Source organism: Oratosquilla oratoria, chromosome 5 (assembly GCF_046742065.1).
Source record: "Oratosquilla oratoria isolate Oo_2021 chromosome 5, ASM4674206v1, whole genome shotgun sequence".
NCBI lineage: Eukaryota > Metazoa > Arthropoda > Malacostraca > Stomatopoda > Squillidae > Oratosquilla > Oratosquilla oratoria.
Window position 1 is genome coordinate 78,535,363 of NC_134781.1, and position 16,622 is coordinate 78,551,984.

Genomic DNA, 16,622 nt, shown 5'->3' on the forward strand with positions numbered 1-16,622 from the left:
AGGTGTGGGAAGCAGAGGTGGAAGGATTGAACATGTGGGGGTGACCAAGGATGAGATGGGGTAAAAGGGGCATTAGTAAATAGGGGAATGTCTGTTGAGAAAGGAAGGGAGAAGACAGATGATAGGGGTGAGTGGAGAATGGTTGTGTATAGATGATGCTGTGATGCATGAAAGGAAGTGGGGAGGATGGGGTGTGTGGGAGTACATGCGAGTGATATTCTGATGCAGCATGAAGGGATTTCTACCTGTTTTCTCTTTTTCTGCATGAGGGGATGGAGAGGGGGGATCACCACTTAATGAAGCAGTCTTACTGTGGATGTGCTGTGTCTTGCTACATTGCTTCTGACCCAGGGCAGTGGGTGAGATGCAGGGATGACCCATCATCCAGGAGGAGCCAAGAAAAGCGGGAGGGAAGGGTGGTGAATGGGAGTGGAGTACAAGGGGATGAAATGCGTGGGAGTGGATTTATGCCTTTGACTTTGGCTACCTCCCTTGTAAGGGGAAAAAGCTGTTGATATATGTACATATGTATATATATAAATATATACATATACCTTACACATTGGTCCCTTAATGTTCGTGAGTATTTGGTAATATGACCCCAACAAATATTAAAAATATGTGAACATCTGCTGCTTCTATAAAAGCAACCCTGAACCTGCTATTTCTTTTTATATAGGAAAATTCTATATACATTTTTTTAGGCTTTGAGAAAATAAATCAATATAAAATGTTAAAATATATATCCTCTATTTACAGGCTGAAAAGATGCATCCCTATTTAACAATGAGAAGTTTAAGAAAAAAAAATATATATATATATACATACTGGTATTCTGAGGAAAAAATATTGTTCCATCATAAATTTATTGAAAGTTACAGACAATTTATTTTATATGGGAAATCTTTGTGGATTGCTGTGTTAGTGGCAATCACAACAAAGACAGCGCCAATACCAGCAATGATACTGACTGAGCATGTTATGTTTACAAAGTGACAAAAATACTCTCATCTTCAATTACCTAACTTAGCTGACTTCTTGAGGGTCATTGCAAAAGTTAAATTGGTAAATATCAGGTACAAAGACAGTAAATACACAAAACGCAGACATTATGGTGGTTACTGATAAAGTGAAGCAGAGCAATGGTGGCAAAGAACCATGTGTGGGGTGGTGTATGGTAAGTGAACAGAAAGGAATGCTGTCCCAAAAAACCCTACAAATACTAAAAAACTTTTAAAATAATCATGGCCTTACCTTCAAGTAATCAAATTCATAAATGTTAAGGGATAACTGTATGTATATGTGTGTGTGCATATATATATACACAAACAAATACATACATATATATATATACACACACACACACACATACACTCATAGCTCTCTTCCTGTATAATACCAATGGGTAACAAACGTGGCTCAAAAGTACAGTGTCAACCCCTCATTCAGCAATATGAGTTTGAATTCCTGCTCAAGGCTGAAAATTTCAGCATTGCTGCAATGCAAGCCAGTACTCCAACTTGTGAGCAAGGAGTTGAGCATGTATTTACCTAGTTGTATTATACGGGAAGGGAGCTATGATCGTGGTGACCCGTCTTTGTATCTCTCAGCATCAAGTTTTTTCTTAAAATCTTGAATAGTGTTTGCACACACTGTTTCTTTGTCTAATTTGTTCCAAGTCTATCACTTTGTGTGGGAGGCTATTTTTTTTTTCGGATCTCTTCTGTAATTGTCTTTTTTCGAGTGTTTGTGTGTAAGGTCACTCATCTGGGGGGGGTAAATGCTGTTGATCAAGTGTCCAACACATGATCTAAGGTTGTGGTGAATCATATGCATACACATATAGGAACCAATAATGGGGATACCTTCAGGTAGTCGCCCTGCTAAATGGGACCAAGAGAATCCTCTCTCCCTCATCCATTATCAAAACCCATTAATAGTATTACCTCATCTACATCTGAAGGTTAAAGCCCTGAGGGACTGATTTTTGGGCTCCATAAGAAGCCCAAGAACTTTATAACTTCAATTATATTTTTTCCACCTCTTCACATATGGAGAATTGACAAATGCAATTTTACTCCTACTATTACCACAAGCCCATGACATATGAACAGTTTTAAACTAATGCAATAGACATCAGTTACAACAATTCTTCCCAGAAAGATCTTTGGGAGTGCCCACAATGCTATGGGGCTGTAAATTTCCAGGCAATGAAGTTCAAGGCAACATTTATTTGTCTATCTGCCAGTATATACCAAAAGATTTCTTCCCCCTTACAAAGGAGGTAGCCAGCAAAGGCATGCACCCACCACCCTCTACTCACCTCACACTTATCATCACCCATTTGTTTACCCTTTTATCTCAGCTCCCACTGCCTGGGTCAGAAGCAATGCAGCAAGATACAGCACCACCACAGCTGGTTTACCTTCACCACTTCATTTATATGGGAGCCCTTCCTCCTCATCTAGTGTCGAGTAATTACAGACGACAAGGAGAAATCCCTTCATGTCACATCAATTTATCATCCATTCACAACCATTCCCTATTCACACCTATCTCTTGCCTTTTCCCATCCCTTCTCGATATACTTTCCCCATTTACTCAAGGCCACCTTAACCTCATCCATCCATCTCATTCTTGGTCTACCCTTAAGTTCACTCCATCCATCTCTGCCCTCTAAACTATTTTTGTTAGTCTTTCTTCATTCATTCTTTTCATGTGCCCAAATCACCTTATCTGCCAGCCTTCTTTCCACCCGTAACATCAACCACATAGCCTTGGATAATAGTAAATTTTATGTAAGAATTGACCCCCTGTTTGTGGCCCTAGTTTCTAATGGAATTTTATTATGTAAAGTGTTGTTATAATTATTGTAACGAGTAAGTGTTCTATGTGAATGTGCCTTTCATCATCATATCCCAAAGGTTATTTTCCCCCCTTATAAGGGAGGTAGCCAAAAAACAAAGGCATAAAAACCACTCCCACCCATGCCATATGCCTTTTACAATAATGTATCATCAATACCATATACTTTTCTTTTGCTTTTACTCCCCCTCTTTATTACATGAATAGGTGGCACTAGTGATGTAAAACAACATCTGTTTCCCAGTGGACCATAATGTGCTGATGATCATTTAAACTTTCAATTACTGGATATACATGGATAAACTACAGAAATAGGCTGTATATTTGGTAAGGTTGTTAATATGAAGAAACAGGTTACTGGTATAGTAAATCTGGTCTATAAAACTAATCCCCATAGCTCTGAGTGCAGGAGGTTTGAGCCATAGGGGTCTGGGGTAAACTCAACCCAGACTCCTCACTCAAACCATGTGCTTTTGGTGCTATGCACACTGACAAATAATTAATCAATACTTTCTTTTTCTTTCTATTCTTCATTATTTTCTAAAGCAACTGGGCTCTTAACTGTTTATTTTTCAATCATCATGAATTTCATCTCTTTGAAAATAGCACATATGTATAAGTCGACCCTCTAATTTCAGATTAATTTTTTTTTTTTAAATTGAAATATTACTTGAAGATATCTGGTACTTCACTTTATCTAACCTTGTGACCCCCCCCCCCACACTTCCTGAACATTTCATCTCAAAAACATTTAAATTCCTTCTTTCTGTTTCCCTTAAATTCAAAGCCTCTGACCTCTACAATGCCATGGGCACAATCACCCCTTTGTACAGTCTCCTCCGTTTCCATTGCCAGGTACCTTGTTAACTCTCACATTGACAATTATTATTATTACAGTAAAATCTCATATATCTGGAATTCAGCAATACAAAATGGTCAAGTTACTCATCCTGTAAGATCAAACAAAAAACACAGTAATCCATAAAAAGAAAAGAGAGGATGCAATACGAATCACCTGCACAATGCAACAGGCTCTAGTTTTGTTTACATCAACACCATGCACTGCACAAACACCTGATACTCCCTCCATTCATGTACATTCCACTGAAGTGTCTGTTTACTGAAGTGAACTAGCCAGTATTCATGGATCACTCTACTTTCTATTCAAGGTATTCCCTACCTCAAGAAATGCACAAGAAAAGTGCTTAACCTAAAGAAAATGAAGATTGTGAAGTTGGAGACAGGAGTTCACTCCAAATGATGAAGTATGATATAACCAAATCCACTATTTACATAAAAAATTATGCACAGCAGTTATTTATTTATTTATTTATGCAGCGAGTGAGCCTTTGGAAAAGCAACAGACTCCTATGAAAACATACTATTCTTTTTCAAATTCAATGCCTTTTTCTGAATGTACTCAAATGAAATATGAAGGGTCTTCTCTGTAACAGTTTTATTACATACATACATATACCAAAGGCTTTTTCCCCCTTACATGGGAAGTAGCCAAAAAGAAAAAAGCATAGAAACCACTCCCACCCATTCCATTTCCTATATATTCCACTCCCCTCCACCCTCCTCCCATCCTCTTATCTTGACACCTCCTGGATGACGGGTCATCCCCACATCCTGTCCACTGCCCTGGGTCAAAAGCAGTGTCGCAAGACACACAGTTTTATCACAAACAAAATGTATTTTGCAGCATCTAGTATGGGAAAGGTATGGGAGTAAATCATGTTTGCAGATAGGAACTCCAGGATTCCTGTGCCATCTTCAACAAATACTGTTTCCTTATATCTCTTTGCATTTTCATCATCTGAGTAGATATAAAATAACTTTTTTTTTTTTTTTTTTTTAGATTGCTTCAGGTCCCCCTTGGTCTGGACATTAGAGCCTCTTCTATATATGAATACACACCCACACTAACACATCATGAATTGGAACAAAATAGACAGGACCCCACAAGTGTTGCTACTTTCCTGTACACTACAATTAAGTAAATATACATATATACATACATACATATATACAATCACACTTGATGGTGCAGTGGTAGTGGTTGTGGCCACCACTATGACGGTTCGGGTTCGAATCCTGCCCAGGGCTGAAATAATTTCAGTATCACTGCGACTTCTTACTTCAACTCTTGTGGGCAGGGAGTTAGGACTTTGTGTGTGTGTGCAAGGTCACTGCATTACCCATTGATCGGTCATATATGAGCTCTGAGCTTTCTTCCAAAAGGGAAATAGCTGTTGATCACAAGTCCAACATGTGATCCAAGACTGCATATGAATCTGAGGCTAGGTATGCTTTCCTTATTTCTCCTCCATTTTCCTCACTCATCACAGTCATTCTTAGAGCTTCCCATTGCAACTACCTTTCCCTCCCTATCCTCCTTCACATTTAGCAACTCCCTAAAATACTCTGCCCATCTTCCTCTCACTGCCTTCTCTTCCATTATCATCTCTCCATCTGCACCCTCCACCTTTTCTTCTCTACTTGATTTGCCTCCTCTTCCTCTCTTATTTTCTTTCCAAAACATCTTTTTATTACTTTCAATTTTTTTTGTCATACTCTTACTCCATTTCAATCTGCTCTCCTCTTTGCCTCCTTTATCTTATGCTTTAATTCTCTTCTCTTTTCTTTGTACCTCTCATATGATTCCCTTACCCTATTTTGTAACCAATCTGTGAAAGCTCTCTTCTCTTCTACATCCTTCTTTGCTTCCTCATCCCACCACTCACTACCCTTCCTTCTATTTCCTCCTCTCCTCCTTGTTCTACACACCATCTTTGCACACGTTATGATTCCCTCCTTGAACCATCCCCATTCCTCCTCCACTCCTAGTTCTACTCTATCCTTCACTCCTTCCCACTCCTCTCTCACTCAACTTCTTCTTGTCCTCTTTCTCCTTTACTTTCTTATTTAAGCAGTTCAATCTAAGCACCTCCCTACCTTTTGTCCTTTTCCTCTTTCTCCATCTATCCTTCACTCTCAATTTACCTTCCACTAAATAATATTCCCCTACTCTATCCCCTTAGAACATGTACATCCTTAACTCTTCATACTATACTCCTGGTTACCACTATACAATCTATTAATGCTCTATCTACCAACCTTCCATCCACCACCCTCTCCCATGTGTACTTATGCTTGACTTTTTTCTAAACACTGTATTTGCTATCATCAACTCTCTTTCTAGACACATCTCCACCATCAACTCTCCACTACAATTTTTTCCTGGAACTCCACACTTCCCAACCACTCCGTCTATTGGTTCATTTCCTCTATGCATTCATTTAAATCCATCCAAAAAGCCTTTGTTTCCTCTACATTCTTCTCACTACTAGTCCTATATGCACTTACAAAAACACAATACAATAATTTAAGAACAAACTTGATCTTGTGAGATACAAAAACAGGTCACCATGAGCATAGCTCCCCTTCCCAGATAATACAACTAGGTAAATACATCTCCCTTCCCAGATAATACAACTAGGTAAATACATCTCCCTTCCCAGATAATACAACTAGGTAAATACATCTCCCTTCCCAGATAATACAACTAGGTAAATACATCTCCCTTCCCAGTTTCACCTTCATCCACATTAACCTTGAAGAAACCTCCTTCCACTCCACTACATGCTTACCTATCTTTTCACTTACTTGCATAGCCACCCCTTCTCTCCCTCGTCCTCTCTTCACTCCTGAGAACCTCCCAACTACACTCATAAACTCACACTCGCCCCTCCCTCTCAACTTAGTTTCACTCAATGCAAACAGATCTATCTTTCTTCTCACAAACATACTGCCTATCTCTTCCCTTTTACTCCCATCTCTATCACATCCACACACATTAAAAGACCCAAACCTTAGGGTACTAGTTGGAAAACTCCTAGACCCTCTTATGCCTTTACTTTTTTTAGGAATGTCCCCTTTGGGGCTACAGGGAGAAGGATGCCTAGTCCTAATCCCTGTCCCGTTTTTGTTGCCTCTTACGACTCAAGTGGGAAGACTTGGTGGCAGTATTCTTTCCCCCCACCACAAATATATGTATGTATATATATATATACATATGTATATATATACATATATATACATATATATATATATATACATGATGAATTAATTATAATATTGTGCATTCACTTTTTACCAAGGAAATGAATTGCTTATTGACAGAAATTTAGATTACACACTACTGAACTGATATTTTTTGTACAATCTTAGCAACCTCATTACCAGTTCAGTTTCTGAATAAATATAATTCTCACAAAATTAGGTACAACTCATCACCAGAAATTGTTATCAACAGTAATCTTCTTGTTAATAATCTACCATTGAATCAGTTTTCATCATTATTACTATCACTCTAACTATGGTTATTGTCACCATTTTAGAAGCTTCCACCAATGGACAAATTTTTTCCTGTTGTTACCAGATACAAAACAAGTTTTCTTCATGCTTCTGTCCTCTAATAAGTGACAATTGTGGCATCAATGTTCAGTAAACTTAATGACACAGTTTTCATCCATCTTTGTGGTTCTTATTTACTTTCATTCATTATCATTCCTAACATAGACCATGACTATGATTATGATAATATTACTCCATGTAAACTATATACACTATCTGGGATAACCAAACCACATCTTTTTTTTATTATTATTTTTTTGGGGGGAAATAACCAGTGCATCTACCCTTATGAACAATACTATACCAATGAGAACCACATTGTAAATTAAACAAAACAGCTTTGTGGTTAAAAAATAGAATAAAGTAAGAAACAGATTCAGCACCTTAATCCCATCAACAGAAGTGGTTTAATCTACATCAGGAAGGATGCAAATGTTGCACATGATGGAACACAAACCTTGGGGTTTATAGTGCAGGTGGTCTTCAATATATTGGCAAGGGCATTGTCTTGTTGCCATATGACGTGGCGACAAGGGAGGAGCCGTGCCTTGGTCGCGGTCTCCCACATCCACTGAGAGACGCAAATTTCCACGGCTAACGTGTTTGACCCAACGTTGGCTATAGCGCGTCAGTAGCAGTGCTGCTCGATTCTGCCAAAGAAATTAAGATTTAATATGGGTGATGTACAAAATACAATAACACTGATAGTTAGGAGACAAGGGAGGAGACTATTTAGTTTTACGAGCAACATACATGTCACATCATTTCATACATACATAAACATCTACATACATGCATTCCAAAGGGACTTTTCCCCTTATAAGGGAGGTAGCAATAAACTCCCTCTCCCCCACAAAAAAAGATAAATAAAAAAAATAAAAAATAAAAATAAATAAAAATCTTGTGAGAAAAACACAGGTGGATCGTTGATTTTCTTACCCGATGTTGGTTGAAATCAGCCGCACTGAGCCAAGATGTTTATTGCTTTGTTCCTTCAGACCTTCTGATGCCCATGCTCATTTTATATTTTACATCATGAATTTGAAGTGAAAAGTGACAGCAATATGCAAAGAACTAATGTTTTAGTTCAAACAAGTGATGATATTAGGATATTGTTATCTATTGAGGCTGCCATGCAAAGTGCAAAAAGTCTATCAGAAGAAGTAAAAGAAAAATCACGGCAGAACACTTTTTTTATCTATATTTGTATAATACTCTTACATACCAAAAACATACATACACATATCATGTACATGTATACATCTTCCTCTACAGCAAGGCCACAATCTCAATCAACCAATCAATCTGTTATTTCTGCTCTCTCTTGCAGAAAACCCGTGGCCTCCAGCATAATACCTCTCATACCTTGGGTATAAACGGTCACTTGCACTCTGCTATACTGATAGAAATGTTAGCTTTCATCTCTTTCAATGCTCTTTGTATCTCTTTTCCTATGGACCTATCATTCTCTTGTCCCATCAGTCATTTTCCTAGAATCTTATATTGCTTTAATCAAAGTCAATAACTGAAATACTCTAAACATCTTCCACTTACCGCTTTCATTGCCATTAGTATTGGTTCATCTACATCCTTTACCTCCTGCTCTCTACCCAAGCCCCCTTCATACTTTTCACTGTTTTCCAAAACATATCTTTATTTCTATTTCTCAAATATCTCTATCAAACACTTACTCCACCATCTGCTTTCTTCTTAACCTCTCTCACCTCAAATCTTACTTTCAACCTATTCAATCTGTACCTCTCTTCATTTTTTCTTTGTGACCATTCTTCACATGCTTGTTTTTTGCCGCCACTGCCTTCATAATTTCATCCCACCGCTTGTTGCTTTTCCTGTTCCATCCCCTCCTTCACATGTTACATACCATGTACACTTTAGCATTTCCTCCCACATATCTCTCTGGAAAGGAACTTTGGACTGCTACATGTTTTATTGGTGCAGGACTGTTTCTATGTCATTGGATGAAAGTGCCAGGAAGGGAATAGGCACCAGGTGTCAGCTCTCCACGTGTGAAAAGGTGCATGAAATACTGTTGACAGAGATCTGTGTGTCAGCCCCTAAGGGTTGCACCTTCTGATGAATGTGAAGAAGTTCATGATTTCTTAAAAGGGCAGCTCTACTGTTCACCTTGCAGGACCACAACAAGCAGGTTCCAGAACAGTAGCAAAGATTAAGATGTCAAGATGGACGGAGGCAGGAAGTTCTACAAGGATCAGTACTGGGTCTATGAATGTTCTTGATTTATGTTTATGACATGATGGAAGGAATGACCAACTGCATAACATGTCTACAAACAATGCAGTGATCATACAGAAAATCAAAGCTGAGGAAGAATGGAAATTATGAAAAGACAAGAAGAGAAAAAGAAAATGAAAAAGAAAATATTATATAATAGGAGCAAAGTGTGGAAAATGAACTTCAATACCAAAAATATACAAAATATTGGAAACTGGCATAAGTGAATAGACACCATCAATGATTTATTTAGCAATAATAACAGCTGCCTTGAGTTTCACAAACTGGAAACCTGCAGTACATAAGTAGCTAGCAATAATACCTTAGGTCCTCCTACAAATTTCTTTGGAAAGAAACTTTGTACTGTTTGTGTTGCATTAGTATTGAACTGTTTCTATTTCACTAGGGTTCTAAAGAGAGGAATAGTTGATGGTTGTTAGCTCTCCTTATGTAAAAATGTGGATGAAATACATATGAAGTAAATAGTGAAAGCTCTTGCTATTCTAGAGACCTGAGTGTCAGTCCTTCAGGGCCACCCCTCCAGATAAAAGCAGGAATGTTGAAAGGTTTTTAAGATGGGTGGCAGGGAGAAGATTTTCTCTAATGAGAAGGATCTGGGGGTACTGTTCACAGGTAATTTATCACATTAGAAGCACATCAAGAGGACTATGTGCAAGAGTGGCTTTTCATTGTAGGGATGGAGAGATGATGAAAAGACTCACTGAGAACCTAATTTGCCTCAGGTTAACACATGCAGAAGTGGTGTGGTCTCTCCATAAATTGAAAAATATAAATAAGATCAAGAAAATACAAGGAGCAGCAACTAAATTCATCCTCAGCTTAGCAGACAAATTATATAAAGAGAGAGTAAAGTACTGGCTGTGTCACCATGAGAGAGAGAAAGACAGAGAAAGAGAGAGGGAGAAAGAGATAAAGAGAGAGTGTGAATGTGTGTGTAATATGATTGAGCTGTTCTGATTAATGACCCCACAGGAGATATGTGGGTAGCATTCTTAGTTTTGTTACTAACCCCAATCACAGACCATACAGATGCGATTTGTACATACACATGCATTCTTACTTTCATAAGTCATACTGATATAGATATGTGTTCTGACAAAAAGTTTCTTGCAATGCATATAAGCTCTAAGCATGCAAATGCTCATTAATAATAATCTTGAATAATTCAGCACTTCATGCTATAGATGAGCCTCAAACCAGCCTTGGCATCATGCAATTAGTTATCCTGAATTAATGTACATGACCAACGACAAAAAAGCTTCACCTCTCCACCCGCTACCTGGCCTGCTCTTTTCCATTTCTAGCTTTTTCTGGGCCTGAGCTTTCTTTATAACGTACCTACCAACTCTATCTGCCCTATCATTCTGTTCTTGACACTATCTAATCCTACCCATAAGCTTTAACTCTCTCTATCACAATGACAACCATTCTATTCATTCTTTGGTCCCACTAGCCTCATTCTGGCCTCCTGCTAGTGTCTCTATCCTATCTTTAGCTCTATCTATCCCTGGGTGAACTGCATGCAACCTGAAACACTGTGCCCTGTATTGCATGCTCATTAGTACAGAGTCACTTGTCTGCATGTTATACGTGCCTAAAGTATGTTAAATGATTAAATTTAGAAAGAAATAAATTAGGTTGAGCATAACAAGTAATAAAGTAAATGAACTTTTAAAGAAAATACATTTAAAATCTATACAAATATACACACATCTAGTTTGGCTATATGCACTAGATGGTGGACAAAAGAAAATTAATCCAAATTATCTACAGTTCTCAAGTTACGATTTAAGCAAACCTACTCAAACAGTAATGCTGATGTGCTTGCATAAATATTCATGATATATAAGTAATTTTTTTAATTGAATGAATTTAGCTTGAATGTTATGAATTCAAAACAATTATGACATTTCATTAATCTTCTATTTCTACTTTTCTAAAAACTGCTTCAGTACTATTCAGCACACAATAGTTACTTGAAAAACACATACACAAGCAGAAGTCATACTAATAATTTTTCAATTTAATGTGCTCTATGACAGAATATTTACAAGTGAAAATGAATATAAAAAATAATGCAAATGAATAACCAAATTTCATGAGACAAGTAAACAATCAAGACAGAAGTTTTCTATTTCAATACTTTAAATAAAGCCAGAAAAAACTACAAGATAAAATACATAAAAAGGTTAATATGCTATTTGTATTATAAGTTTAGCATTATGCAGATTAGTGCATCAGGAAATAATAGAAATGTATTGACTGGGCACTAAAAAATTCATTACATCTGCCAAAAATCTTATTTCACAAATGCCTTCACCATCTAGCTAGCAATACCTCAAAACTCAATCTATCTTCAAACTGATCTAAAAGTACCAATAATCCTGCATCTTCAAAATAAGACAGAGAAAAAAAAATCTCACTAGTGGTTATTAAACTTTCGCTCTACTTCCGAACACTTCAAAGAAAGAGAAGGAGTTTTTTTGAAAAAATATCTAAACTAAATAAATCCCAAGAGAGTCTATCATAAACAAAGATAACTAAACTAATATCTAAATGTGCCATCTAGAATCCTGCATTTTTAAGGAAATCGTATAGGCATGGACATGATTTTCTTTCCGCCTCCTGCCTGGGGAGCTTGATGGCTAAGTGGTCCTCAATGAACTGGCAGGGACACATAGCGGTGGAGAGGTGGCGGGGCGACACGGGAGGAGCACGTCCCTCCACCCGCGCCGCGCCGTCGAAGGTCCAGTCGAGTCTTTTGCGCAAAAAATCCTTGGCCCAGCGCTGGCTGTAGCGCGTCAGCAGCAGCTCCGACTTTTCCTGAAACACATGCAATGCCAACATACAACACACAGACCATACTTTATCACCATGCATATAAACAAAGGAACGAAGACTATTCAACTTCTAACCATGGTGTGAGTTCAAATTTAAGACAAATATACATGTACGAATACTGTGAAATAGGCAAATGTACTCTTCTGACTAATTAGGAAAATTAACAAGATCTAACTATTTTTTTAAATTTCTGCCACCTAAATGTAACAAATCCTAGGTGGAAATGTAAGAATACATCTGTATCTATGTGTGTTTTAAAGGATCTGCAGTTGTGTATGCATGACAACATAAGCATTAGATGCATACACACAAACACATACATTAGTGTAGAAGCCAAAACTCAGGGGCATTGATGGCAACAATGAACTGATGTTTTGGATTGACATAACTTAGAAAATATACACTTGAATTGAAGAGAAAGACTGAGAAAATAAAACACAAAAATTAGAATACAAACAACACAGAGACATTTTTATACAAGATGAATGAGGAAATGGTTCTACCTATGGTCAAGCATGACTTTACAACCTCTCATTAGACATCTCCTACTAGAACCTCACAGCCCTGAAATATGTCCCTTGCTCCCACTGATCTATCTAGGAAGAAATATCTTATTGTTGTCTATGGTGAGTATGTATTTACTTAAATGTAATATAGAGGAAAGGAGATACACTTACAGGGTTCCATCCCTTTGGCTCCGATTATACCTTAGCCTTGAATTCATTTAAGTTTTACATTGGAATATTCCTTCTTTTAGGCCATTGATGCATCTATATGAAAAAAAAAAATTTTTACATCCTTCATGATTTATTTTTTCCATGATCTTATAATGCTTCCCAATCCCAGACCAAGAGATCTTCCCTATCACTTTTATCTACTCCTCTCACTGAAATGAAGGGATGAAGGCAGTAGTGATTTACCATGGCCTTGGATCACGTGTTGGACTTGTGATTGACAGCTATTTCCCTGCTGGAAAAGAGCTCAGAGCTCATATGACCAATCTATGGGTACTGCTGTGACCTTACATGCATACACACACCCAATTCACTGCCCACGAGAGTTGGAGTAACAACCTGCAGTGCAGCGGTACTGAAATTATTTCAGCCCTGGGCTGGATTCAAGTCCGGGCTGCCATAGTGGCGCCACGAGTTGTGTGGTGGAGAAAGGCATGCATACAAGGAATGTTTGCAAAGAACAAATGGGGAAACGTATGAGATGTATAAAATAAAGAGGGTGGAAGCAAAGTGCAAAGTATGGGAGATGAAGAGAAGAGTAATGTATTTATCCAACTGTGTTTACCTAGTTGTAGTACAGTAAGTCCTCCTTATATGGTAATTCTTTATCCGGTAAATTCACAGTTACGGTATTTGGTAATTACTACCCTCGATTCTATTTATGGTAAGAAAAATTCACAGATACGATATCCGCTAGATAGTTTTAAGAGGAAATAGCAGGGAGAAGGTACATCTCCCATATCCTACTATTACATGTTATAATGGGTTTAGTATACGGTAATTTCAATTTGCGGTAAGGTTTTCAGGTACGCATATGTGCTGTATAATGAGGACTTACTGTATACAGAAAAGGAGCTCTGTTTGTGGGATCTAATTTCATTTCTTCTCATCTAGTAGCCAGTTGAGGTATACAACCACTCCTGCCCATCCTACTTCAATCCACCAATTTTGTACCCCTCTCTTATCATATCTAGCTTTAAATTCATTTATGGTCTCAGTATGAGTTATATCATCGAGACTATTCCAGAGGTTGCATCATTACAAAAAATTGTAAAGTTGTTATTCTGATATCCTTCAGGCATGCGGTCTTTTTCATTTTGTTCCTATGACCTCCTGTTACCTTCTTGTCCCAAACCAAGAGTTGTATATACTCCCTTTATTTACATGAACACCACACTCTTGTCATCCCTTCCTCTTCTTCCTTTCAATTATGATAGGGCCAATGCCTCTAATTTCTCCTTGAATAGTCAATCTATATGGCTGTAAACCAACATGATTACCATTTTCTGTATGCTCTCAATCTTTTTCATATCTTTCATTTTGTGCAAAGACTATACCACCACTGCATATTCTCATTCAGGGTGGATGATTCATGAGATCTTGCATAGGACTAAATTTCTATCATTCTAAAGTGGGAACAACTATTTGTATCTGCACAAGATGATCCTGTGAGATGAACATCAGAGTTATCTCCCTGCTCCCCTGATCTCCAAAATTCATGATCATCCATAAACATAGACTCTGTATAGTGAGTCCTCGTTATACGGTACATATACGTTCCTGAAAACCTTACCGCAAATTGAAATTACCGTATACCGAACCCAAGTTTCGACTTATGGCAGACATACCTTCTCCCTGCTCTTTCCTCTTCAAAATATCTAATTTTACCTCCAAAACAGGAGCAGATACCGTATGTGTGAATTTTTCTTGGCGTAAATAGAATCGAGGGTAGTAATCACCAAATACCATAACTGTGAATTTACCATATAAGGAGGACTCACTGTACTGTGCCCCAAAAATCCCTCCATAAGGTGACACTATCCTAGCCTTTTCTAAGAGGGGGAGTTTGTGTCTAAATCCTGCCCCTACTAATGTTCTACTTATGTTTAGTTTCTTATCTGCCTTGATAGTGAAGTATTTCATGTATAGGGTGAAGGTTACATGTGCATCAAATGTGAGGCCTAATGTTTTAAAGTTTTTGTCCAGTTGGAGAGGTTGATAATTTAATTTGACCACTGGGTGCTTCTTAGATTGATTACAATAAAGACATGCTTACAGTACACCAGCTTTATCATTGTAATTTTTCTCAGTTGCCATCATTTCATCATACTTGGCTCAAGGTCATGGATGTTATGGCCAGCTACTTTTGTCTACTGACCTATTTAAGAAGCTAACCTATTCACTGCCCTTTTTAACAGTATTTCCTCTCCTCTGCAGTGTATATTCATGATCTACATTGTAGTTTTATCATCTACAAACAAATTTCAAATAATTTTGGCTATAATCTTCCCCTGGTGTAAGCTATATGTACAACATAATCATGCATGTGTTGTGTGTATGCACTACTTTGTGCAACACATTTTGAGAGAAGCATTCCCAGCTGCATTAGCAAGTGCAACATTTCTGGTGGCATTCAACAAATAATGCCAAATTACATAAAAAAATAAAAACTCGTGTTAATACAGCATGCAGTCATAAACTTTAGAAGCACTAAAAACTGACAAATATGAATCAAACCTTACATGTGCAATATTTTTCAAGTCACTGGAATGTTTCCACAACATAACATTATTTTGGAAAAAATACAAAGTGGAAAAACAATCACTGGCATATACAAATCTTATTTTACTGTATGCATATACATATACATGCATCTAACTTAAAAATCCTATAAATGAACACACATAAATACATTCTATTTCAGCTTCGGCATTTCTCTCCACAAGTATGAGTGTTGCAAGAAGTTTTGTCTTTCTTCTATTCATTTACCTTCAACATATTTTTTTTTCCTGGCCATATTCCAACAAGTAAAACCCTTCAGTACAATATGCAAGTTCTTCCAAAAACTCTATTTCCCATAAATCTCCTCAAGTAATCTTAAATGTGTAACCTCTTATAGACAGGAAGCACAAAAACTAAACTTTTTCCTCAAAATCTTTTCAAGTATTCTTGAATGTGGAACCTTACTCTTAGAGAATGGAGACATGAAAGGCAATTATTTCTTCTTTGTAATTTCTGAGTTGCTTTGTTCTCAAAATAGTATTCCAGATTTTAGTTTTTTCTTGCTCTGATTCCTCTGCCCCATTTTTTCCTATTCAAACTTTACAGTTTTGCATTCTTATAACCACCCAATACCAGTATGTTCTTTAACTGGTATTTTATTGCATTTGCTGGCATCAAGAATGCCAAATACATCATCCCCATGCCCTCATCAACATCTTCATTTACACTTGGAGGTGCATCCTTAGGGTATTTGGATCAGGCTCAAGATCCTTCTATATTAGCTCCCACTATTTTTCCATACGTTTTCAGTATCTTCATACTACCCAGTGACAAAGCAACAGCACTATATACAATGATGAAACTCAGATGATATAGAGGTGACAGGTGGTGTACCACAGGGCTCAGTGCAGGCAGCAGTAATGTTCTTGATCAATCAATTCATTGGCCCAAGTCTCTCTTGCTCCAAAAAAAAGGTACTGAAGAAAT

At 37.5% G+C, this 16,622-nt stretch overlaps 1 protein-coding gene across 8 annotated transcripts in view; it reads right to left on the reverse strand.

The window, feature by feature from the left end:
• LOC143025592 (transmembrane protein 268) overlaps positions 1 to 16,622 on the reverse strand; it is a 145,148-nt gene that overhangs the window by 18,615 nt on the left and 109,911 nt on the right. For 7 of the 8 annotated variants that reach the window (XM_076185509.1, XM_076185508.1, XM_076185504.1 and 4 more), the window contains exon 8: positions 7,742 to 7,934. In XM_076185509.1, coding sequence (XP_076041624.1) covers positions 7,742 to 7,934 — 193 coding nt within the window. Of the gene's footprint in view, positions 1 to 7,741; positions 7,935 to 8,223; positions 12,382 to 16,622 lie in introns of all 8 variants that reach the window. The other variant, XR_012966414.1, reaches the window with a different exon arrangement.